Below are 27531 nucleotides of genomic sequence, written 5' to 3' on the forward strand. Positions count from 1 at the left end.
AAAGAAAACAAAATGATAAATTAACGAAGCCAGTTTTGAAACCTAAATATTTATTATCAAGGGCAAAATGGAAAACTGTTTATTATGCAGACTGACACAGTTTTGGAACCATGTACTAAAATATAAAACAAGAGTATTTACTTAGAAGTATATAGTTCTTTATAATTAAATGATCAAATCAAATGAATTTGGATTCAGTTAGTCAATTAAAATACACCTGTGTAAAAAAAGTAACTGCTTTTTAAAAGCCTTATATGTATTTACTCTATATTTGGCAACTACTTAATATGTATTAATACTTGCTGAACTAAAATACATTCAAGATTAACAATACCTGACTATCCTATATAAGGTTGGTAACTATCTTAGAAAAAATGTTTAAATAGCTTGCCTCTATAGATCAGAGCTACTCAAAGTGCCAGTCTACAAACTGTTATCGGTCTAGGAAGAAATAGTATATATAGAGAAAGTGATTTAGAAACTTTTATGGCAATCTGACATTGCTCTCATATCCAATTACATTATCAGTGAACTCGTGTCTTTGGACAGGGTATAGACCTGTTCATGTCTATACTGACTGTTTATGTCACAAGCTATATGCTTATATAGGTCTGCCATCACCTGGAAATAAAAAAGAAACTGGTCCTTTAACAAAGACAGTTTGAGGAGTACTATTACAGACAACTTTACTTATGCCCTCCAACCATAACTGATTTCACATTTAACATTTATTAAGTCATTCTCATATTAAAAACTTACCCTCAGCATAATTCTGGGTTTTATGTTATTAAAATCAGCAATATAAATTTAGGCCACAAATGGACCAGTGATGATGTCATGAACAAGTATTATAATTATTACAATTCTGTATACCCTAAATTCAAAAAAATAGTACAAAAGAGTATTCGCTAAAGATACAAAATATAAAAATTCAAGGACTTAATGGATGCATCTTGCTCTGCCTCAAACCCAAAGGGCCACAGAGTCCACACTGCAATGACTGGAATGAACATATGCAGCGCTCCCCTCAAACATATTCTTTTTTTATTACCTGTACCAGGATTCTCGGTCTTTGAGGTGAAGGAAAAGGGATGTTTTGCATAAAATGTGAAATGTGCCTAGAAAAAAATTTTGAAATAAAGACAATTACTTTTCTAAAATACTTCATGGATTTTACAGCTCTTAAATATAATTTATCATCCCAGATTTGACAAAGCCATTTACCTAAAACTTAATAACCAAAAGTCAATGTGCCATTAGAAGTCAGAAAAGACGTGACTTTAAAAAGACAGTGACTCCACATCTATTTTTCTGGCTCACAAAACATTTCCATGACAGAGAGATTTACAAATTGAAGGGAAAACATGTAGAGGTCAGTCAACACTAAAACCAAAACCTTACTTTAGTATCAATCAAAGAAATTGAAAGTGAAGTCGCTCAGTCCCGTCCGACTCTCTTTGACCCCACGGACTGTACCCTACCAGGCTCCTCCCATCCATGGGATTTTCCAGGCAAGAGTACTGGAGTGGGTTGCCATTTCCTTCTCCAGGTGATCTTCCCAACCCAGGGATCAAACCTGGGTCTCCCACATTGTAGGCAGACGCTTTTACCATCTGAGCCACCAAGGAAGTCTCAATTACCTCACCCTTAATTTCTACATCCGTTTAGAGATTTTTTAACTTGAAATGGTCATTTGGATTGGTTTGGGTATGTGTGCATTAACAGCTACTTTTCTCTTGGTTATTCGAGAATGAGCAGGAAGAACACACACAGTGCAACGTGTGTTTCTTCCTTAGCTGAATTCTCACATTTTTATGTGATCATTCTCACCACCACTCCTCAGTTTTAAATTCGAAGTCAGGGATTCTGTGAAGAAGAGAGCAAGTAAAAAGTAGGATGATTGTGATTCTCCTTCCCTTTCAACTCTTTATGCTTAAAGTTAGGTAAACAATGAAATGTACATATATACATCCAATTTTTCCATCAGACACCCTTCAAATCATTATACATACTTCTCAATGGGAAGAGGATGTGGTCCAGACACAGAAAGTTTGTAGATAAACATGAGAAATTTTCTAAAAGCTTCAAAAAAAGGCCAGTGCGAGAGTAAACAAATGCATTTGTTCGAATTGATGGATTTAGAGACCATTTTTCTCTCCACAGGTGTCAACAGGCCCAGGTGCATAAGCTGTTTTTCTGTCAGAAGTTCTCGAGAGTAAGGCTCGTAAAACTGGATTGCAGCTCCATATACCTACAGAGTGAAAGAATTTCATGATAAAATTTGAGTGTTTTTTAAAACTTAATTTCTCTTTCTCTATTCCAAAAGAAATATTTGCTTAGAGTACATATGACAGATAAATGAAAAAAAAAATCTGAAGCACTGCTGATGGGAATATAAAATGGTTGCAGCTATGGTGGAAAACAGTTGGCAGCTCCTCCAGAAGTTAAACAATTACCATATGATTCACCTATGTATATACCCAAAACAATTGAAAGCAGGGACTCAAATATTTGTACACAGCATTATTCACAATAACCAAAAAAATGGAAACAACTCAAACGTCCACCAACAAATGAACAGATATACAAAATGTGGTACAGTCATCCTTCAGTATTCAAGGGTGGTTGATTCCAGAACCCCAGCGGACACCAAGATCCATGAATGCTCAAGTTCCTTATACAAAATGTATGAGTAGTACAATCAGCCCTCCAGATCCACAGGTTTAGCATCTATAGATACAGTGGGCTGACTGTATATACATTCATGAAAAGAAGGGAAGTGAAAAGCAAAGGGGAAAAGGAAAGATACACCAATTTGAATACAGTCATATACTCATATGTATTATTCATCCCTAACAAGGAATCAAATTCTGAAAAATATTGCAACATAGACAAACCTTGACAACATTATGCTAAGTGAAACAAGCCAGACACAGGAAGACAAATATTCTATGATTCCATTTACATACGCTACCTAGAATAGACAAACTGGTAGAGACAGAAAGTAGAAAAGAGGGACATACGGTAGGATTAGAAGAAGCTTCTGTTTCAAGTGATGAAAAAGTTCTGAAAATGGATAAGTGATACTTTTATAAGTCTTGTAACTGAAAATAGATAAATGACACTTTTATAAATCTTCTAACACTCTATATATATGTGTGTAGGTATATACATGTGTATATATGCCATATTTATGTCTGTGTGACTTATATCATATTTACCCTTTAATTTACAGATACAAACAACACTCTCGGATACAATTATTTCAAAGTCATCTCAAGGGTTTTTAACAAGCAATATGACAAAAGCATCTCAAAGAGGCTCTGTTGTTCTCTACTAGTCAAGGTATATTTGGTATTTCAAGTGTTTGAAGATCTTTAAAAATTCATTTATATTTACTGCTTTCAAAGTGAGAAACTATAAATGATTATTAAGCTAGAAAGTTAGCTTACTTGTAAGCAATCCAGTCAATGCAGTATTGGCCTTCATTCACTGAGTATTTTACTATGTTCCAGACACTGTGCTGGACACTTAACCTTATCTATCATCTTACAGTGGTTGAAAACACGACGGCTGCTCATGGACACAGATGCATTTTTGTTTGCTTCACAAAAGTCAGCCTCTGTCAGTTACACTTTTCAATAAAATTGTGTATTCTATCAAATATCCTATGAAAGGTTTCAATTTTTAAATTTCCACTGATCTGTAGTTTTATTTACTTTTTATTTCCTAATTTTTTTGCCATTTCTTTTTTATTTTAAATGATTATTCTTTGTCATTATTACTATTCATACATGTTTTGAGTTTTTGGAACCTACAAATATATATGTGCTTTAGAGAATATATACATTCATTTCTCCTGGGATATGCTCGGGTGTATAACTGTTGGGCCACAGTTATCTCTTATCCTGTTGATAACGTAGAAGTTCTTTAAATATTCTGAATACAAGACCCTTGTGGAACACATACTGTATCACATTACTTTCTCCTTTTCCACCCTTTTTTTTCCATTTTCACCTTCTTAATGGTACCTTTGAACGAACAGGTGTCCTTAACTTCAATAAGGTCCTAGTATTCACCTTTTCTTTCATGGCTAGTGCTATGTCTTTCCTTTCTGAGGGCTTTTGTCTTTGGTATTCCATGGTTTTACTATAACATGAAAATAAGTGGTTCTACATATATATATATATATATATATATATATATATATATATATTTTTTTTTTTTTTTTCTCCTTAAGATCCAGAGTACATCTTTCACCTAAAAACTCAATTTTTCATCAACCCTGGAAAACTCTCAATCAACCATTAGCTCTTAAAATGCTGCCTCTCCTCTTTCTAATCTCTCCTTCTGGATTATTAAGTATCTATTGGTCTTTTTGATTCAATTCTCTACACTTTAAAACTCCTTTTATGTTTTCCTGTGCCACGTTCGAGGTTAACTTATTTTCCACTTCATTAATTCTTCTTTCATGCATGACTTACCTGCTGTTTAAGCCACTGATTAAATTTTTAGTTTTAAGGATCATATTTTGCATTTCTAGACACTTCTTTTTCCAACTTGTCTACTCATTTTTCAAAATATCCTGTTCTTTCTTTGATGTGTTGAGCTTCTCTCTTAGGTCTTGAATATTTCCACTATATATTCAATTTATAAAATCTTTGATATTATCATTCTATCATTTCAATATCTTAAAGGTATAATCCAGGTCTGTGTCTTATTGATTCTTCCTATGATACCTATGTCTTCTATCTTTTATTAGAATCTCATCTTGAGTCCTGGGTTTTGGCTTTATCTCTCCAGAGACTTTATATTTGCTCCTACGAACACTCGAGTGGTATTAGTATCTTGATTCCAATTTTCATGTTGACTTCTCACTTTGGGCATTATAGTACAAAATTTAAATAAAAAATGTATTGTGTCTGAACAGGATCCTAACATTCAATTAAGACATCTCATATTAAACAGTCTGTGGATTAAAAACATGGGCAAAACTGGTTTAATAAAAGGAAAACATATACCTTTTCAGCAGAAGAACCTGTGAGAACAAAAGTTGAGAAAACTGGAAGTGGGTATTTGCTTTGGGGATCCCAACATTCAATAGTAGCTCCCATCGGAAGGCAGAAGAGAGGGACACATTCTGAGAGTGGAAATGACTCATAGTCCTCTTCTGGATATCTAAAAATTAAACCTTTTGGAGAAAGAAGATAATGATAATTTATTTATCCATTGATTCCTTATTTTATTTATTCTTTTTATTTTTCATTCTTTGGCTACACTGCACAACTTGTGGGATCTTGGTTCCCAGATCAGGGAATGAACCCAGGCCCACAGCAGCGCAAGTGCACAGTCCTCACCACTGGACTACCAGGCAACTCGACAATTTTTTTTAAAACTATTTAACTTTTAAATATGTAAATATTTAAATATGTAAACATACTAATAGGATATTTTAATTGCAAATTTTATATGTGAAATATTTATGTGCGAAATTTCAAGATCAACTTTTCTCTTGCCATATCAGAAATGAGAATAACAAATTTAACATTTATTTTTACTCATGGACTTAAGAGTTCATTATAACACTAAAATGTATTGAATATACTAGTTAAAATTCTATTTAACAGAACCATTAATTTATTTTTCCTGCATACTCCCAACGTCTTAGAGAATGCAAGAAACATTCAGGGAAATTTACCAACTATTTCAGTTAGCCTCCTATAAAAAATAATAATAATAAACTCAGGGAAGGGACAGTATTGCCAAGGCAGCAGAAATTATCTTAGCCCCTAAACTTATTTTGAGAGAGCAGCAGTGTAAAATGAATGCAAGATGAAAAGTAAATGAGATAGAAACTCTTGTGACTAAGTACAAAGTATGAGAGATCAAGAAAGTAGGAGGAAAGGGGCACTCTGAGAAGCCTAACAAAGCCTCCTCAGAATTAAACAGCTACATGGTGTCTCTAATATCTCTAATATGCAGACACTTCTAGGTTAAACATTTGAAAATCAGTAGCTGAATTTTTAAGTCTAAATTCAGTCTCCAAAACTCTTTATTCTAATATGTATGTCTTATATCAAATGCCTGAACAGTTTCACAAAACTTGTTTCTATAAGTTAATTCTGTAAGTTTAAGTGACACTAACACCTCAAAATTTTTTTAAGGAAATCACATATAATCAACACACTACAGCAATATCAACAGTATTACATTTTAAAGTGATACTGAAATTTATAACTGTCAGTTGCTGCCTTTATTTTCATATTATAAATTAAATGGTTTGATTCATTAATATGGATGTCTTTATGAGGACAATTAAGATTTCTCATATATGGATCTGCCTGACTTCTCTGAAGTAAAACCTTATTCCAAAAATTGTGCATGACAAAAAGTAATGGCACTGCTTCTTTTCACCAAGAAGTATTCCAGTATCTCTTCTATTTACAGCTGGAGCATACCTGTATTTTCAGTGTTTATCCCACCATACCGGTGGCATGAAGAGGCCACACTTAAACCTTTACAGCCCTTGGCACCTTACTGTGCAGTGAGAATGTGGCGGTAGATTTCCCAAACACTTCATGGCAGAAAAGGTTCTCAGGCCCTCCTCTCTTCCATATAGCTGATTCTTTGCAACAAGGGAAAAAGGAAGCAAGTCCACCTCTCATGGCAAGTAACATGTGGTTTCAAATCAGACACACAGAGATAAGAGAAGGAGATATATAAGAAGTAAAGATGCAGTCTGACACCTTTCTGATTATCAAAACATAAAAAGGTCAGAAAGTAAGCATTTTCCACTCAACTATTAAATCTATTAGTGTAGACTCACAGTTTGAATGTTTATTCCACAAACACTTGTTTGGAATAAAATTTTCTGTTCAATTAACAGCGTGTTTTTGTTGGTAAGGGGTAATATTAATATATCCTGTAGTATGAATTTAAGAAAACTTATGTCTTTACATGCTAAAGTTATAATTAACTCAATTTATGAATAGATCAATTCCACAAACTGTATAAGGGAGCAAACACTGTCTCTTCTAACCAAATGTTAGTGTGTAACAATTCCTATAGTAATAGAAACCTTTTTTTTTTTTCCAAATTTACTTACCAGCTTTATATGCTATAGCATTAGAAGCAGGCACAGACTTCTTATAACACAGAAACACACTGGAACCCCACTGTAAAATATAAATTAGGTTTTAAAAAGACAAAAGAGTGAGTGAAAATCAATTGATTTTGTCAAATGTCTTCTAAAGATTTTGATTATTTCTTCAGGGAAGTCTATTTAAAACATGTTTATCAAACAGACTGTATAGTATACAATATAACAAAGCATGAAACTGAAAACACTAAAAAAAAAGGAGTAATAAAAAAACATTGCCACAAAAATTAAACTGATGTGAGGTTTGTTTCAAAATTTTAAAACTCTGTAATCATACAGAGGCTGCCTCTCTTTGAAAGAAATAGCACAAAATGGAGTGGATGCTGAGCCCAAACTAGGGAAGACAGGGGCCACTAGATGCTATCAAGTCATTATCTCCAGAGTCAAACTGGTCTTGACTAAACAGCCTTGGGTGCATCGGTCAGCTCTGACTATATCATTTAGGCTTTCAGTTTGATTTAAAATATTTTTCAAAATAAACATAACTCAACATAAACACAACTCAGAACAAACATAACTTTAGGGTCATAAAAAACTATAAATTCAATGCATATGTTGTTATTTTTCTTTTTCACTACGACCCTTTTAAAATAAGCATGAAGACTACAATATCTAAGATAATTAAATAAACATAAGCAGTATCTCAACCCAGTCTCCCTGAAGTTGTCCTTGAAGACAACACTGAAATCCAAAAGCTAGTAAAATCTGTACATTAGTGTGATGTATTAGCACATACCAAAAAAAAAAAAATCCCTTACTTTAAATATCTATTTTCTGGATGAAATTATTCTAAAACATCAGATCGCTAAGGATTTTTTAAGTTACAATGAACCATGAAAATTAGAAGGCTAAATTTTTTTTTTTAAAGTCATGAAAACATAAACAGAGTAAATAATAAGCCAAATGATAAAGAGGAATCCAAAAAATTTTTCTTAATTGTCATATGAAATTTCGGAAATGAAACTTTATTCTTACCATTCCACAATTTAAGTTTTTATCAACTTTGCAGAAAGTATGGGGAGGGGTTTCTCCCTTACTGGTTACAATAACACAGATGTCAGTTACAGCCAAAGAATTCTGGGGCCGAATTAAAGGAGCCCTTCGGTAAGTGATAAAGATTCTTTGTGAAGTAGTTGAACTATTGTTGACATTGGCACAGCGACCATAGGGTGTGGCTTGGATCACTTCACATCCTGGAATAAGCCTTTCTTTCCCATCATATAAAACTCTGTATGAAAGGGAAGAAAAAAAATTGACAGGTAAACTTAAGTCAGGTTAACACTGATAACAAAATACATTTTTCTTTTTGGTCTCCCCTGTTGTTTCCCAAAACTTAATTACAAACAAAAACTAAAATTATTACTTTGGGAATTATAAATCTCTTAACTACTATGTTTTAACAGTTAGAACACAATTTCAAAAGTGTAAATAGGATCAAACAATTTGTTTGTTTTTTTATTGTTTATTATAAGAAACATGAAACAAAAGAGAGGTGCTACTCCAACCATCCTCAGGTCAATTCTTAGAAGTTTTATCTAATATTCAGATGTTTTCAAAAACTTACTTTCTTAATTCTCCTCAAAATTTTCCCTTTAAAAATTCCTCGACTGAAACTATAAAACACTGTTTAAAGAAATTACAGATGAGCTAATAAATAAAAAGGGCTTTCCCTGATGGCTCAGCAGTACAGAGCCTGTAATGCAGGAAACGCAGGTTCAATCCCTGGGTTGGGATGAGCCCCTGGAGTAAGAAATGGCAACCCACTCTAGTACACCTGGGAAATACCAGGGACAGAGAAGCCTAGCAGGCTACAGTCCATGGGTTCACAAAGAATCGGACATGACTCAGCGATAATCAACAACAACAATAAATAAAACGTCATCTCATGGTCATGGATTAAGATGACTTAGTATTGGTTAGATATCAACTTTCTGCAAACAGATCTAAAGGGTCAACATAATTATGATCTAAATCCTAGCTGCTGCTGCCTGCTTTTGTTAAATAAGTTCAGGGCTTCACAAACCCTCATCACATAACCTAACTAGCTCCTTAAAAATATACTTTCACTATAGCTTTTTGTTCTTTTATGTTTAATAAACTTACCTGATAAGTACAAACAAATGAAATCACATTTTAGGCTCTAATGCCTTTATTTCAATATTTTTATGAAAGGAAATAATCTAATGACTCAGTTCAATGCAGAGAAATTCAGTAAGGATGAACAGAGGTACATATCTTACTACACTTGATCTTGAAGTTAACAAATAATAACAGAACCATCAAGGATTTTAAAATTTCTATTCCTGTGCATAAAAATAAATTTTATTCCCTTCACTACAGCAAAAGAAAGTCACCATACCCAATGTCAGTAAGGGGTGGTTTCTCTCTCCCTCTCTTGTAACAGAGAAACAGTTCTGGACTTTTCAGACTTCCGTAGTTCAAGTTTGCCTGGAGACCTGATGGAGTGGCTTCAACACAGGTGTAACCTTCAGGTACTGTTTCCCCAGCTGATTTGTTAATAACTGCAATGTCTGTAATTGGAGCTTTAGGTCCAGTTGACTTAGTATCTAAACGATTTACTTCTTGATCCAGAAGAGTAGATGTATCAGTGAGACCTGCCACAACAAAGTAGTCCACCACTCTTGGCCCTTTGTTTTCTATCATGGCTGCTACTAGGTTTCCTGGAAGAGAGAGAGAGAAAGAGGAAAAAAAATACATCAATTAAAGGAAATGGCTTACCCTAACTCACTAAATTAAAATACTCCTGAGTTAACATTAATTAGCACACTTCCCAGTTGGATTTACAGTCAAACTGTAGTCACTCTGTAGAAGAAGCTTGTTATATAGCATTTAATCAGTTTTTACCTCCTACAAAGTAGAAGTTTACAGCACAAATTCATTTGTAAGACAACTATGATTCTATCATATGCCTAAGGCCCTGTTAAGGATAATCAAACTATCGGAAGTAGGCCATGGTGCTTTCCTTTCAGCAAAATGCATACACACACACACGAACAAAATGCATGCACACACAAATGAACAAAATGCACACAAACACACACGAACAAAATGCATACCATTTTAAAAAATCATTCTAAGTTACAGAATTCTTAGAGCAAAACTTTATATTTAAACAAATGAACTGAGTTCATCATGAATTATTCAAGGTCTAACAGAAAAAAATAAAGATACTAGTAATAAATATAACTGGGCTTCCCTGGTGGCTCTGTGGTAAAGAACCCGCCTGCAACCCAAGAGACACGGGTCCAATCCCTGCATGGGGAAGACTCCCTGGAAAAGTGAACGGCAACCCACTCCAGTGTTTTTGCCTGGAAAATCTCATGGATAGAGGAGCCATGAGGTCATAAAGAGTTGAACAGGACTTAGCAACTAAACAACAGCAACAAAAAGCAATAAAAATAATTAAACCAGTCTCTTAATCCAATCAGGAATATGCCCCTATAGGTAAAAAACTGAGTAAACACTGGGTAAACTAAGACTGTTTAAGTGTCAAAACTAAGTATGTTTAGGGGTCAAAACTAACATGTTTCAGTTCAGTTCAGTCGCTCAGTCGTGTCCAACTCTTTGCGACCCCATGAATCGCAGCACACCAGGCCTCCCTGTCCATTACCAACTCCCAGAGTTCCCTCAGACTCACGTCCATCGAGTCAGTGATGCCATCCAGCCATCTCATCCTCTGTCCTCCCCTTCTCCTCCTGCCCCTAATCCCTCCCAGCATCAGGGTCTTTTCCAATGAGTCAACTCTTTGCATGAGGTTGCCAACGTATTGGAGTTTCAGCCCAGCATCAGTCCTTCCAATCAACACTCAGGACTGATCTCCTTTAGGATGGACTGGTTGGATCTCCTTGCAGTCCAAGGGACTCTCAAGAGTCTTCTCCAACACCACAGTTCAAAAGAATCAATTCTTCAGCACTCAGCTTTCTTCACAGTCCAACTCTCACATCCATACCACTGGAAAAACCATAGCCTTGACTAGATGGACCTTTGTTGGCAAAGTAATGTATCTGCTTTTCAATATGCTATCTAGGTTGGTCATAACTTTCCTTCCAAGGAGTAAGCGTCTTTTAATTTCATGGCTGCAATCAACATCTGCAGTGATTTTGGAGCCCAAAAAAATAAAGTCTGACACTGTTTCCCCATCTATTTGCCATGAAGTGATGGGATCAGGTGCCATGATCTTAGTTTTCTGAATGTTGAGCTTTAAGCCAACTTCTTCACTCTCCTCTTTCACTTTCATCAAGAAGCTTTTTAGTTCCTCTTCACTTTATGCCATAAGGGTGGTATCATCTGCACATCTGAGGTTATTAGGGGTCATTAACTATTTCATATATAAATACCAGAGACAGCATAAAAAAAATAACCAAAGAAGACAAATTTATATAAAATACATATTAAAAGACACTTAGGTAATACATGGTAGAAATCTAGAGAATATGAATGCTGAGTCAAGATTTCTATTATCTTTAAACTCAGCAACACTAAAAATAAAGTATCTGAGATCTTAAATATTTCTATGGATTTCATGTGCTTCTTAAAAACACTTTGTTAAGGTATAATTTACATACCATAAAATGTACATATTTAAAGTGTACAATTTGCTAAGTTTTCACAAATGTATACACCCAAGAAACCATATCACAATCAAGATAGAGAATACATTCATCAACATCCAAAATACTCCTGTACCCCTTAATCACCCCTCCCTCCCCAGGCAATGAGTGACCTGCTTTGTGTCATTATAGATTAGTTTCTAGAATCAATATACATCAAACCACACAGTGTATTCTTTTTTGGTCTGGCTTCTTTCACGCATTTATGTAATTATTCTAAGATTCGTCCACGTTACTGTTTATATCAATAGTTCATTCCTTTTTATTGCTGAGCAGTATTCCTCTGGCAGGCTACAGTCTGTGGGGTCAAAAAGAGTCGGACACGACTTAGCAACTAAAACAATTAACAACAATTCCATGTCTGAATATACCACAAGATGTTTATCCATTCACCTACATTAATAAACATATGGACTATTTTCAGCTTGGAGCTATTATTTATATAAAGAAAGCTAACATGAAAATCCATGTACAAGCCTAACAGACATATGCTTTCATTTATCTTAGTCAAATTATAAGATGGAATGAATGGATCACCTGGGAGGTATATGCAATTCTATAAAAGTCCCAAATCGTTTTCTAGAATGACTATATCATTTTACATTCCTATCATCAGTATTTGAGAGTTCCAGTCATTCCACATCCTTTCCAACAGTCTAGAAGGTCAGTCTTTTTAATTTAGACTACATTCTATTATGCCTGTAGTGATACTTAGCTATAGATGTAATTTGCATCTTTCTAATAACTGGTGATGTTGACCACCTTTTCATGTGCTTATTCTCCATCTATATATTACCCTTTTCATGTATTATTGGATTCTACTTGCTAAAATTTTGTTTGAAATTTTACATTTGTTAATGAGGGATACCAGTCTATAGTTCTTTTTCTTCCCCCTTATACTGTCTTTAACTGATTTTGATATCAAGGTAATGTGATAGTACTGATGTTGAAGCTGAAACTCCAATAATTTGGCCACCTGATGCAAAGAGCTGACTCATTTGAAAAGAGCCTGATGCTGGGAAATATTAGGGCAGGGGGAGAAGGGGACAACAGAGGATGAGATGGTTGGATGGCATCACCGACTCAATGGACATGAGTCTGGGTAAACTCCAGCAGTTGGAGATGGACAGGGAGGCCTGGTGAGCTGAAGTCCATGGGGTCACAAAGAGCCAGACACGACTGAGCGACTGAACTGAACTGAATGTGATAGCCTCACAGAATGACTTGGGAAAACTTTCTCCTTCAGTTTTCAAGAATTTGTATAGAATTGTTAATTTTTTCCATCATCCAGGTCTAGAGTTTACTTTGAGAGTATACTGTAAACTATAAATTCATTTCTTTTAACATGTAGGACAATTTGGGTTACCTATTTCTTCTTGAGTAAACTTTCATAGTTTGTAGTTTCATAGTTTGTACCAGTTTTAGTCCATTTAGGCTGCTATACCAGAATATCATAGATTGGGTGACTTATAAACAACAAAAAATTTATTTCTTGAAGATGGGAAATTCAAGATCACTGGCAGATTCAGTGTCTAGTAATGGCTGGCTTCCTAGGTCACCAAAGGCTGTCTTTTCACTGTAACCTCTCAGGGTGGAAAGGAGCAAAGGGTCTTCCCGGAGTCTCTTTGAGAAAGACACTAAAACCACTGATGAGGGTTGCATCTACATGACCAAAACACCTTCCAAAGCCCTACTTCCATATACCATCACATTGGGGGTTACATTTTAACATAATAATCGGGGGGGACTTCCCAGTGGTCCAGTGGTTAAGAATTTGCCTTTCAATGCAGGGGTCGCAGGTTCAATTCCTCATCTGGGAACTAAGATCCCACAAGCTGCAGGATAGCGGAGCAACAAAACTGTCAGGCTGCAAGCAAGACCCAATGCAGCCAAAAATTAAAATAAATAAATAATAAATGAAGAACTGGGAGAGGGCATATGGCCAGGAATTTGTCCATTTCATCTAAGTTGTGTAATTTACTTGTACAAAGTTTTTCATAATATCCCCTTATTCTTTTAATATCTGTAGAATATGTAGTGATGCCACATTTCTCATTTTTGACAGTCATATTTCTCATTTATGATATCAATCAAGTCTGTGCCTTCTTTTTATCCTGGTCAGTCTGGCTAGAAAATTGTCAATTTTATTTTTCTTCTCTAAGAACCAGCTTTCAGTTTCACTGGTTTTTCTCTTTCTTGCTTGTCTATTTCATTGATTTCTATTTTGAACTTTATAACTTTCTTTCCTCTGTTTATGTAGACTTTAATTTGCTCTATTTCTAGTTTCTTAAGGTCAGAGCTGAGGTCACTGAGATCTTTCTTTTCTAATGTATGAATTCAGAGCTAAAATGTTCCTCTTCCAATATCGTCTTTGTGGCATCTCATGAACTCAGTTATGTCTTCTTCTCATTCAGTTCAACATATTTTAAAATTTCTCTTTCTTATTTTCTTTGACCAATGGGCTACATACAGTATGCTTTTCAGTTTCCAAATTTTGTACCTGGAAATTTTCCAAGAATCTTTCGGTTACTGATTTCTAACTTAAATATACTATGCTTGGAGGATATACTACATATGACTTACAGTCTTTTATTTTATTGAGATTAGTTTTACAGCTAAGAATATAGTCTCTTTGATAAATACAATGTACATTTTAGTGGAATGTATGTTCTATTTTTGCTGGAGAGAGGCCAAGGTTATTAGTGTTATTCAAATCTATATATCCTTGCTAATTTTCTGCCTGCTTGTTTAATTATTAACACAGTGTTACTGAAATCTGACTATAATTATGCATCTATTGATGTCTCTCCTTTTAGTTCTATCAGTTTTTACTTCATGTAATTTAAAGCTCTGCAGACATAACTATCTAGAATTACTATGTCCTTTTGATGAACTGACCCCTTTATCATTATGAAATTATATGCTTTATCTCTGGTAAAAATTAGTCTCTATTAACAAAAACTTATGAAAAGTATTAAAATATTTATTAAAACTTAGATATAGTTAAATTAGACTTCATTTTCCAACTATAGCCAAGATACCCTTTCAGAATCAATTTCATTTCACCTTACTATTTAGAATGGCATACATTTTAATAAATAAATATTCTTAATATCAACAAAATATTCAGTTCAGTTCAGTTCAGTCGCTCAGTCATGTCGAACTCTTTGCGACCCCATGAATCGCAGCACGCCAGGCCTCCCTGTCCATCACCAACTCCTGGAGTTTACTCAAACTCATGTCCATTGAGTCAGTGATGCCATCCAGCCATTTCATCCTCTGTCCTCCCCTACTCTTCCTGCCCCCAATCCCTCCCAGCACCAGGGTATTTTCCAATGAGTCAACTCTTCGCATGAGGTGGCCAAAGTATTGGAGTTTCAGCTTTAGCATCAGTCCTTCCAATGAACACCCAGGACTGATCTCCTTTAGGATGGACTGGTTAGATTTACAAGGCTAAATATAGTTTACAAAATTCCTGTCACTGAAATAAAAAGATTTTTTAAATGTTCAAAAATATCTGTATTCCCTGGTCTTCCAAACCATAGAGAATGAAAAATGAACATTGTTTAAACCACAATGAAACTAAAGTATTATCAAAGTTATCTGCTACAGTTAAGGCCTTAGTGATTCCATATAAAAAGTATTATCAACATCAGTTATGCTGGCTGAATCATGGAACTACAAAATCAAAAAAGTAACTCATTTCAGATAAAGTCTGCTTCTTTTTAAGAAAACAAAGCAATATAATTCCCCACTGTTGCACCGCAACTAACAGTTTTGTAAGGAAGAAGGGATATAAAGAAAGGCTGAAAACAGAAATGCTTTAAAGGAGTCATGGAAGATATGAGCTGCCAGAACTAGAGAGAGAACACAGGCAGCCACTGCTGGTCAAAGTCATCCAACTACTGCCAAACGGACTTGGTAAACCAGAACTTCCTTCTTGTCTTTTCAAGAGAAAACAGAAATAATTCAGATTCCGCCCCCCATCACCACACGCCTCCAATATTCCAGGGCAGAGCTCTTGTGACCAAACCATGTGTCATCTACCTCCCATGCCAAGTGTGAGTGCCTGGGCTGTACAGAGCCCAGATAGTTCCTTTCCAACTTTACCCTGACTGCACAGAGTTGAGAACTGGAATAATACAAATTTTTATTTAAATCACCAAGTTTTAATGTCAGCCACTATACTATAAATAAAAATACTATATTTATTTATAGTATAGTATAGTATAGTATAAATACTATACAAATAAAATGCAGGCTATATTCCCTCTAAAGATTAAATATCTATAAAAGAACAATTTCTAAATTTCATTTTAAATTCTGACCTGGTTAGATATCCAACTTCTTCATGAAATTTATGTGAGCCAGTGAACCTAACTGTATATCAAACTGATAATGTAATCACATAGAAGAGAATGAAAACGGAAAACTAATCCAAGTAAATTTTGGACAATTTAACATGAAGAACTGAAAATAAATCTTAACCTTTACTTAGAAGGCTTGTTTTTTTAATACTGGTATATTTGTAGCAATTCTGAAATTATTCAATATGTACTCTACGATTGCATAATTGTTGGAAGCCAGAGTTTTTGCTATGAGAAAAGGGAGATATAACTAAGGGATGGGATAAGAAAAGTAAGAATCTCTATTGAGAATGGAATTAAGAGGTATCAGTACAAAGTCACAATTTTAAAATATATATACACTGAAGCAGAAATCTTTTATTAATGTAAAAATTAGTCAAATTAAAATAAAATTTGGATTTCAATTAACAACAATGTAACAATAGTGATGTCTTAGTTTTGAAAAATGTACAGTGGTAATATAATATGTCAGCCATAGAGTACTATGTACTCTGTATATAGTACTATGTACTCTGTACTCTGTACTCCAGTACTCTTGCCTGGAAAATCCCATGGACGGAGGAGCCTGGTGCACTGCAGTCCATGGGGTCGCTAAGAGTCGGACACGACTGAAACGACTTAGCAGCAGCAGCAGAAGAAGCCATAGAAAAATACAGGAACCCTCTGTGCTATTTTTTCAACCTTTCTGTAAACCTAAAATAATTCAAAAATAAAAATGTTTCAATACATGTGTGTGAACATTTATTGATTACAAAAAAATGGTAACAGTCCAAATGTCCATTAACTGATAAAGAGATAAATAAAATGTAGTATATTCATACAGTGAACTATTGTTCAGCAATAAAAAGAAATTAAGTACTAATACATGCCACAACATGGATGAACCCTGAAAACATGCTAAGTGGAAGAAGTCGGTCACAAAAGACCGATAGTTAGATTCCACTTATATGATGCAGCACAGGCAAACCGATAGAAAAAGTGGTTGGCTGCTCGGCCTGAGGGTGAGGGGAAATAGGGAATGACTGACAATGGGTAGGGGGTTTCTTTGAGGGAATAAAAATGTTCTAAAATTGTTTGCGGTGATAGTTGAGCAATCTGTGACTACACTAAAAATCAGTAAATTATATATTTTAAACCAATGAACTGTGTGGTGTATAAATTACAGCTCAATAAAACTATAAAATACGTATGTGTGAGTCAGTGTATCTCCTCCTCCTCTCTGCTATTAAAAAAAACAAACGCAGAAGCTGTGTCACTCCACCAGCAACAAACAAGCCCAGCACCTAAATCTTTGTTTCTTTAAGACATTTCTAGTCAAGAGATACTAGAGCTCCTTGGGGAAATGGCCAATACCAAGGCAGGAATTGTTATTTAAAAAAAAAAATTAAAAAAAATTGTATTAAAAAAACATAACACAGGATATACCTAGAACATTTTATACAATGGAGGGAAAAGACCACTGCTCAAAGACTAATGGGGGTTCTATCAAAAGGGGACTGAAACTGCTTGAAGAGTCTCCCATTGGCCAATCTGGGAACAAATTTAGCATCAAAACAAGTGACAGTAATGGACTAATAAAATACTGACTTTTTTTAGGTCCTGAGTCCACACTGCTGATATTATAAAATAAATGAATAAAAGTGAAACAAGCAAAGGAAGACTCTTCTTCAAAACAGAATACAACGTAATAAACACATAAGAAATGATTAAAAGCCATTTTACAAGCATCCCAGTATTCAGATTCAAGTAAGAATCACCAAATGGATACTAAAACGATTGGATAAAAATGTGGTCAAGATGGCAGAATAGAAAGACCTTGAGTTTACCTCCTCCCAAGTGAAGTTAAAGTTGCAGAGTCATGTCTGACTCTTTAGGACCCCATGGATATACAGTCCATGGATTTCTCCACGCCAGAATACTGGAGTGGGTAGCTGTTCCCTTCTCCAAGGGATCTTACCAACCCAGGGATTGAACCCTGGTTTCCTGCATTGCAGGCGTATTCTTTACCAGCTGAACCACCAAGGGAGCCCACCTCCTCCCAAGGGCACACCAAAATTACAACTATTTACAGAGTAACACTGGTAAGACCTGAAAACTAGCAGAAAAGATGTTCTACAACTGAAAATACAAAGTAACAACGAAACAAATAAGAGGGGTAGAGACAGGATATGGTAGAGAACCACACCTCCAGGTGGGAACCACAAACAGGATAATTACAAATGCAGAAGTAACTCCCCAGGGTGCCCCACATCAGGCTCCTTAGCCCAGAGACTGTAACCAGGAAGACGAGCTCCTACAATGTTTGGCTGTGAGGGCCAGTGGGGCTTACTTTCAGGAAAGTCAAAGGACTCAACTCTTAAAAGGGTACACTCAAAATCTCATACACTGAGAACCAGAGCATAAGCAGTAATTTGAAAGAAACCTGGGTTAGACCCACCTGCTAATCTTGGAGAATCTCTGGAACAGCAGGAGGCAACTGGAGCTTACCCTGTGGACACAGATACCGGCAGCAACCATTTGGGAGCTCATACACCATGAACACTGGGGCTGGCAAATGTCATTTTGGAATCTTCTAACATTATTATTAGCACTGGGACCTGTCCCAGCTCACCAGTCTGTCAGTGCCGGTACTGGGACACCTCAAGCCGTGTGGCTACCCAGGCCCTACCAACCTGTGGCCCAGCCGGCTTAAGACACCCACCCCATCTGCCTCAGGACCCAGCTACTTTCACCAAGGGCTCAAGACCCAGTATTTTTACAAGAAATGCTAAAGAGACTTCTCTTATGTGGAAAATAAAAGGTTACAACTAGAAAAATAAATGTTACAAAAGGAAAAATCTCATTGATAAAGGCAAATATAAAGGTAGCAAATCAACTACTTACAAAGCTAGTAGGAAGGTTAAAAGACCAATGTAGTAAAATCATCTACATCTGCAGTAAGTTGTTAAGGCATACAGAAAACAAAAAAATATATGATGTCAAAAAGAAGAAATTAAAATATAGCAATCAAAAATCTATGATAATGTAGGAAAAGCAGTTCTAAGAAGGAAGCTTACAGAGACACAAACCTACCTCAGAAAACAAGAAAAATCTCAAGTAAATAACCTAAACTCATAGCTAAAGGGATCAGGGGAAAAAAAAGAAAAATAAAGGAATGAGAAAAAGAAGAGCAATCAAACCCAAAGTTAGTAGAAGAAAAGAAATTATAAAGATCAGAGAAGAAATGAAATAGAGGCTATAAAAAAAAAATAGAAAAGATCAGTGAAACTAAGAACTGATTCTTTGAAAAGATAACCAGAACTGATAAACATTTAGCCAGACACATCATGAAAAAAAAAGGGCCCAAATAATATTGAAAATGAAAGGAAGACGTTAAAACCCACACCACAGAAATACAAATTATCATGAGAGATTACTATGAACAATCATATGACAATAAAATGGACAACCTAGAAGATATGGACAAATTCACCTTCTCAAACTATTCCAAGGAATTGCAGAAGAACAAGCACTTCCAAACTCGTTCTACGAGGCCAGAATCACCCCACACCAAAACCAGAAAGTATCACACACACACACAAATACAGGCCAGTCAATATCACTGTAAATACAGATGTAAAAATCCTCAACAAAATATTAGCAAACCAAATTCAACAATATATTAAATGGATCATACATCATAATCAAGTGGGATTTATTCCTGGGATGCAAGGATGGTTCAAGATATACAATCAACATAATATACCACATTAGCAAATCATACTCAACAGTGAAAAGCTGAAAGCATTTCCTCTAAGATCAGGAAAAAAACAAGGATATCCACCTCTTACCATTTTTATTAAACATAGTATTGAAAGTTCCAGGCATAGCAAATCAGAGAAACAGAAGGGGAATCCAATTTGGAAAGGAAGAAATAAAACTCACTGCAGAAGACAGGATACTATACATAGAAAATCCTAAAGAGGGAATTCCCTGGTGGTCCAGTGGCTAGAACTCCACCCTTTCATGGCTGAGGACATGGGTTCAATAGTTTCCCTGGTTGGGGAACTAAGATCCCACAAGCCACACAGTGTGGCTAAAAGAGAAAAAAAAACAAAGGGACGGGGCAGGGGGCGGGGGGGAGGGGCACCTCCCTGGTTGCTCAGTGGTAAAGAATTCACCCGCCAGTGCAGGAGTCATGGGTTCAATCCCTAGTCCAGAGAGATCCCACATGCCATGGGACAACTAAACTCATTTGCCACAACTATTAAGCCTATGGTCTAGAATCCAGGAATGACAACTACTGAGCCCACATGCAGCAACTACTGAGGCCCAAGCACCCTAGAATCCTTGCTCTGCAACAAGAGAAGCCACTGCAATGAGAAGCCCACACACTGCAATGAAGAATAGCCCCCACTCTCCACAACTAGAGAAAAGCCCGCAAAGCAACAAAGACCTAGCACAACCATATAAAAAAGCAATGAGAACTCATCAATGAATTTGGCAAAACTGCAGAATACAAAATGAATACACAGAAATTGTTGCATTTCTATACATTAACAAGTAACGACCAGAAAGAGAAATTAAGAACATATTTACAGTTGCATCAAAAACAAATATCTAGGAATAAATCCAGCCAAGGAAATGTAAGACCTGTATTTGGAAAACTGATGAAAGAAACTGAAGACAAAACAAACAGATGGAAAGATATACCATGCTCATGGACTAGATGAACTAATGTACTATCCAAAGCAATCTAGGGATTCATGCTAGTCTCTATCAAAATATCAATGGCAAATTTCACAGAACTAGAACAAGTAATTCTAAAATTTGTATGCAAACACAAAAAAATCCAAATAGCCAAAACAATCTTGAGAAAGGAGGACAAAGCTAAAGGTACCACGTGAGCTGATTTCAAACTACACTACAAAGCTACAGTGATGAAAACAGTATGGCACCGGCACAAACACAGATATATAGATCAATAAAATAGAATGAAGTGTGCCAAAACGAATCCATTTTTATGGGCAATTAATCAATGACAAAGGAGTCAAGAATATACAGTGGAGAAAACACAGCCTCTTCAATAAATGGCCGTAGGAAACTAGAAAGTTACATGCAAAAGAAACAAACTGAACTACTTTCTCACAGCATGCACAAAAATAAGTTCAAAATGCATTAAAGACTTAAATATAAAACCTGAAACCATAAAACTTCTAGAATAAAATATAGGCAGTACACTATTTAACAATAGTCTTGGTAATATTGTTTTAGATATATCTCCTCAGGCAAGGGAACAAAATAAACAATTGGGACTGCATCAAACTAAAATGCTTTTGCACAGGAAACAATCAAGAAGACAAAAAGACCAGCTATTTAATGAGAAACTGGTATGGAAAACAATATGGAGATTCCTCAAAAAATTAAAAATAAAACTATCATCACAACCCAGCAATTCTACTCCTGGGTATTTATTGGAAGAAAACAAAGCACTGATTCAAATAGATAGATACGAATTTCCCTGGTGGTCCAGTGGTTAAGAATTCTCCTGCCAGTGCAGCAGACATGGGTTCAATCCTTGGTCTGGGAAAATTCTACACGCCACAGGGCAACTGAGCCTGTGCACTGCAACCAAGACTCAAAACAGCCAAATACATAAATTTTAAAAAAGAATGGCAATAGGTATCACAAAGCAGCAAAACATATATCCTTAATGCATTTCAGTCTCATTCACAGTCTAGTTAATGATAGCTTATAAAAAATTCTATTAAGTTCATTTGACTACTAAATACACAGTGGAAATAATAACAAATTAAAAGGAAGAGAGGTAAACACACTATCAGATCAAAAAATTAAAGCTGTCAAGGAGTGAGGGAAATAGTTTATGAAACAGAAGATGACCTAAAGGCATGGTTAATTAGATCCCAAACTGTAAGAGTTCCACACACCTCAAATGTATCTACAGAAAGTTTTACAAATGCTCTACAGCATTTATAATCCTGTCATCTACTTATAATGGAAAGGTTAACTTACATTCTTTTCTCACTTTTACCTATTTACTAAATACTAAAATCATATATACTAAAATTCCATATAATCCTTAAAAAAAGAAATCTAACTTCTATTTTGTTTCATTAGCCAACTTCCAAGCTAGTACCACCCACAGTTAATTGTAACAGTTCTGCATGTTTTTTGATCTGGTAGATAAACTCCCTCTTCACCTTTTTTTAAAACTTTTCCGTTTTAAAAACTTGACTGGCGTCTTTGGTGAGGATCACATAGTGGCTTCAGGGGTATCTTTAGGAGCCAGCACTACGGCAGAAAACATCCAAATAAAAATAAAAAACTACCAGCCTGCTCCTTTTAACAGCCGCTTCTCCAGCCAGAACTAGACCAGGAACTGCTGGCAGAACTGGACTTCCACAGCTATGAGAAGGCAATGCCTGCTAAAGGGGGTGATGTCCCCATGTGTGAATGATATCAGTGTGTGTGCAGTCCCTGCACCCTATATCCTGGCTATCAGCCTGGGAAGATCGCCAGGCAGAAGGCACGTTTCCTGGGAAGATCTGAACTGGCTCCTCCTCACCTCTTCTGTCCTCCCACCTTCTCAGGGCAATGAAGGGGCACCTGGGGTGATCCCCACCCTGGGATCTTGAATCATGGCTTAACTAAGAATAAATACTCATTGGAAAAGGGAAAAAAATTCCAGGTTTATTCATCCAAGCTTCTCAAGTTTTGGGAGGAAGAAAGTCGAGACCTTTGTTAGGAACAGGTCTAAAACTCAGATTTAAGGAAAACAAGCATCCTTACATTAAGTTCTCTAGTCAAGTGAGTATGGTATGGCTTTCCTTTTTATTCAGCTCTTTTTTTGTTCCTATTAAGCCTGTAAGTAAAGTCTCATGATTTTCTCCATCCATGTCCTCCAGATTGTTTGTTAAGATTATTCATAATTATTTTACAGCTTTGTGGCTAATGGGAAGGAGCTTTTATGTTTGCCAAACAATCACTGCTGGTATATTAACAACCTATGACTGAGTCTCAGTCCTTGTTCTAAATGAGGGGAATTAAAGCAATGAAAATACAAAAGGCCACATCTTTATGGCACTTACATTACAGTTGGGAAATATTCAGTAAACAAGTATAGACTTATAAATAATTTCAGAAAGCAAACATGCTATGAATAAAAAATAAAGCAAAATAGAGTAAGAAAATTATATCGAAGTGCTTATGTTGAAGTGCTTTTTACAGTACAATCAAGGAGGATCTCTTTGAAGAAGTAAGGAAGTAAAATCTGAGCAGAGGTTGAAGTAACAGGAAAGAGTAAATCATATGATGATAGAAAACACTGCAAGGAAAAAGAAATAAAAAATAAAAGCCTGAGGGCAGGTCAATACCTTGATCTTTGAGGAAGAGCAAGAAGGAGATGGCTCTGGAACTTAGGGAGTACTGAAAGAGGAGGTCAGTGAAAGGGGAAATTATACAGCACCTTTCAAGTTAGGGAAAGTCTTTAGATTTTACTCTAAGTGTGCTGGGAAGCGACCAGCAGCCTCCAGATGAGGGTGATGTGCTATTATTTATGTCTTTTAAAAAAATCACAGCAGCTGCTGTACACAGAGGGAGAACAGAGCAGAAGCAGGGAAAGCAGTTAGAAGGTAACTTCAGCAGTCCAGAAAGAGATAATAATGACTTACATTACGGAAAGGAGTGATGAGAGATGACAGGATTTGAGATACAGTTTAAAGGTAAAACTGCTACTGATGAACTGGAGGTAAGAAGCAAAACAGAGACTAAGGACAACCAGTCTGTGGCCTAACTGAGTGAGTGAATGGTTGATGCCATATACTGAGAGTCTGAAAAAAGAGTAAGTTTGAGTAAATAAACCCAAATTCTGTATCAGACAAGTTAAGTTTCAGATGTCTACTAAAACATACAAAGAGAGAAGGCAGTCCAACACAGTGTGGAGTTTGATAAAAAATATCAAGGCTACAGTCAGCAGCGAACTGATGATACTAACAATCACAATATTAAGTAAGATATCTATACTGATGTAGAAAAGGTATAAAGCCTAAGCCTAGGGCATTCCAACTTTTGAGGTAAGGAAAGAGAAGCTAGAAAACACAACTGACTGAGAAGGAACTGCCATAAATCAGAAAAGAATCAGGATGATATGGCACCCAGAAAACCAAGTGAGATTATTCCAAAAACAGTGACTGATCAATCGTGTCAAATGTTGATGAGAGGCAGAGTAGCTTTAAGACTGAGAACACTGACTAAAGCGGGTTTAGCTGATGAAGACGGAGAAGAGTCAGCCTCAAGCAAGTTGGAGAGAAAATAAAAAGAAAGAAAATAGAGACAATACGACCAAGTTTTTTCAACAAATTTTGCTATAAATGAAACAAAAAGGGGTGTGTATCTGTGACAGAGAGAGAGATCTGAGATGTTACAGCATGTTTATATGCTTGCAAATATGATTCAGAAGGAAAGAAGGGAGGGAAGGGAGAAGATAGAAGGAAATGCAAGGGAGACAAAAGATAACAGCAGAAGCTAAATCCTTAAATAGGTGAGGAGACGCAGCACAGATGAAGGATGCAGTAGAGAGAGAAAAGTAAAGGAAGAAAAGAGATTAAGTACTCTGTTTAGTAATGAGAGCAGAAGCTTAAGTGACTACGTAACGCTGATGGCATTTGTGGCCGTAAGTTTAAAGAGGGACAGCACTGTTGTTTGTTTTCTCTAGCCACACTCTGCTGCTCAGGTTTAAGGGAACACAAGGTTTGCAAAGAACTGTGTTTTATCGGTGCTGAAGTTTTACCCTAATTACAGTGAAGGAAGCAAGAAACAAGAGATGGTAACTTGACCTCACAAAATAGTACAGAACATTAGTAGGCATTAACTTTTCTATTTTTTCAATGAATCAATGTAATTGGGTAAGGAAAGAAGTTACTGTATCAGGGGGATGAGGGACAGTGAAAAAGTGGTGTGAACAATGGCCTGGTGGTCTGGATAGAATCCAAGAAACATCAAAGTGAAGTCGCTCAGTCGTGTCCAACTCTGCGACCCCATGGACTGTAGTCTGCCAGGCTCCTTCGTCCATGGGATTTTCCAGGCAAGAATACTGGAATGGGTTGCCATTTCCTCCTCCAAAGAAATATCAAAACAGGGTATTAAAGTACAAGCTAGCAAAAGAGAAACAGAAGTCAGAATTAGATGCTGAAAATATTTTAAGTTATACACCATGATGATAAAGTCTAGGGCAATGGTTCTCTATTCTAACTATACACCGGAGTCTGCTGCTGCTGCTGCTAAGTCACTTCAGTCGTGTCCGACTCTGTGCGACCCCATAGATGGCAGCCCACCAGGCTCCTCCATGGGATTTTCCAGGCAAGAGTATTGGAGTAGGGTGCCATCGCTGGAGTCTGCTAGAATACTTAAAAAAAAAAAAAAAAAATCAGACCAAGGAAATAAGAATTTCTGAGGGTGGCACACTCCCATCAAAAAATTTTAAGATGCGCAGCTAACCATAATATACAGTCAGAACTGAGAACCAATAACCTTGGGTGTGATCATGGAAATGGGTAGTTGAGGCAAACTAGAAAAGAAACTTGCAATCTGCAGATTCAAGAACTTCAAATGAAGTCAGTCGTCTTCTATTATTCTCAAAATAAATAAAAGCATGAGCTATACTCTAAATATTTTACATGCATTACCTCATTTCATACTCCTAAAAACCCAACAAGGTGTAACTAGTATTATCCTCTTTTGATGAAGAAGAATGGAAGAGAATGAAATATACAAAATTAAAAGTCCTAGGTTGTACATGAAATAGTATAATACTATTTGAAGGTAAACTACTGAAAGCTAAAGATGCATGTAATAAATTTTAAGCCAACTACTTAAAAAAACCCAGGATGTATAGTTAATAAATCAATGTTGTGATAAATGAAATAGACTCAATCCAAAAAGAAACAAATAACAGGACATTAAAAACAGATAGCAAGATAATACATGCAAACCCAACCATATCAATAATTTCACTAAATCTAAGCAGTCTACACCAAGACAAATGAAAACGTATGTCCATAATACTTGAAAGGATGCTCAACAATGCTAGTCATCAGAGAAATGCAAATCAAAACCAGAATGAGATATGACCTCACACCTGTCGGAATGGCTAGCTTCAAAAAGAACACAAATAACAAGTGCTGCTAAGGATGTGGAAAAAAGGGAATCGAACTATTGGTGGCAGTGTAAATTGGTGCCTCCACTGTGGAAAACAGTATGGCAGTTCCTCAAAAAACTAAAATAGAATTACCATATAACCCAGCAATTCCACTGCTGGGCAAATACTTGGAGGGAAAAAAGGAAAACCCTAATTTGAAAAGATATATGCACCCCAATGTTTTCAGCCGTTATTATTTTTGATAGCCAAGACATGGAAGCAACCTAAATGTCCATCAATGGATGATACATGTATACATACACAAAATGTAGTTAATACTCCTTAACTAGGTAAGAAGAATGAAGTTTCGCCATTTACAACAATGGGGACAGACTTCAGGATATTAGGTTTAGTGAAACAAGTTAGATAAAGACAAACTCTGTGTGGTATGATATGCGAAATCTAAACAATAAAACAAGCTAGTGAATGTAACAAAAAAGAAACAGACTCAGATGGAGAGAACAAACTAGCTGTGACCAACAGGAAGAGGGGAGGGACAAGACAGGGGTTGGGATTAAAAGGTACAAGCTGCTATGTATAAAATAAATATGCTACAAGGATATACTACACAGCCTAGGGAACATAGCCAGTATTTTATAACTATAAATGGAGGATAACTTTTAAAAATCATGAATCACTACACTGTACACCTGAAACTTAGACATCATCTATACCTCAATTTCAAAAAATACAAATAAATCTGAAAAAAAGCCCATATAAAAACTTGGATACAAATATTCATCGCAACACTACTCAAAATAGCCAAAATGTAGAAACAACCCAAATGTCCATCAAGTCATGATGTGGCATTTCCATGCAATGGAGTATTATTCAGCCATACAAGGAATGAAGTACTACTGATTCATGCTGTGACGTGGATTAATCTAGAAGGCATTATGCTAAATGAAAGAAGCCCAGACATGGAAGTCACACATTGTACTATTCCATTTACAATAAATATCCAGAACAAGCAAATCTACAGAGAAAGCAAGACTAGTGGTTGTCAGGAAGAGGAGGGAGGGGGAAAGGGAATGGGGAGTGACTGCTTAAAGGAAAAAGGGTTTCCTTTCAGAGTGATAAAAAACATTCTGGAACTAGACAGTGATAACAGTTGCATGTCACTGAGAATATAGTAAATGTCACTGCATTGTATTAATAGATTTTTAAGTTGTTAATATG

General features: G+C 35.9%; 1 protein-coding gene and 1 pseudogene across 3 annotated transcripts in view; one reads left to right on the forward strand and one right to left on the reverse strand.

Moving 5' to 3' along the window:
• Window positions 1-27531, reverse strand: part of DENND4C (DENN domain containing 4C) — a 118413-nt gene that overhangs the window by 75949 nt on the left and 14933 nt on the right. For all 3 annotated transcript variants that reach the window (XM_006070894.3, XM_025281471.2, XM_025281472.2), the window contains exons 2-7: window positions 9519-9840; window positions 8135-8387; window positions 7106-7175; window positions 5022-5191; window positions 2013-2251; window positions 1052-1118 (exon numbers count right to left, since the gene is read on the reverse strand). In XM_006070894.3, the coding sequence (XP_006070956.3) occupies window positions 1052-1118; window positions 2013-2251; window positions 5022-5191; window positions 7106-7175; window positions 8135-8387; window positions 9519-9823 (1104 nt within the window). In that variant the 5' untranslated portion in view covers window positions 9824-9840. The remainder of the gene's footprint in view (window positions 1-1051; window positions 1119-2012; window positions 2252-5021; window positions 5192-7105; window positions 7176-8134; window positions 8388-9518; window positions 9841-27531) is intronic.
• LOC102391936 lies at window positions 22322-22706 on the forward strand (annotated as a pseudogene).

This window comes from Bubalus bubalis, chromosome 3, assembly GCF_019923935.1.
Source record: "Bubalus bubalis isolate 160015118507 breed Murrah chromosome 3, NDDB_SH_1, whole genome shotgun sequence".
In the NCBI taxonomy this organism is placed as follows: Eukaryota; Metazoa; Chordata; class Mammalia; order Artiodactyla; family Bovidae; genus Bubalus; species Bubalus bubalis.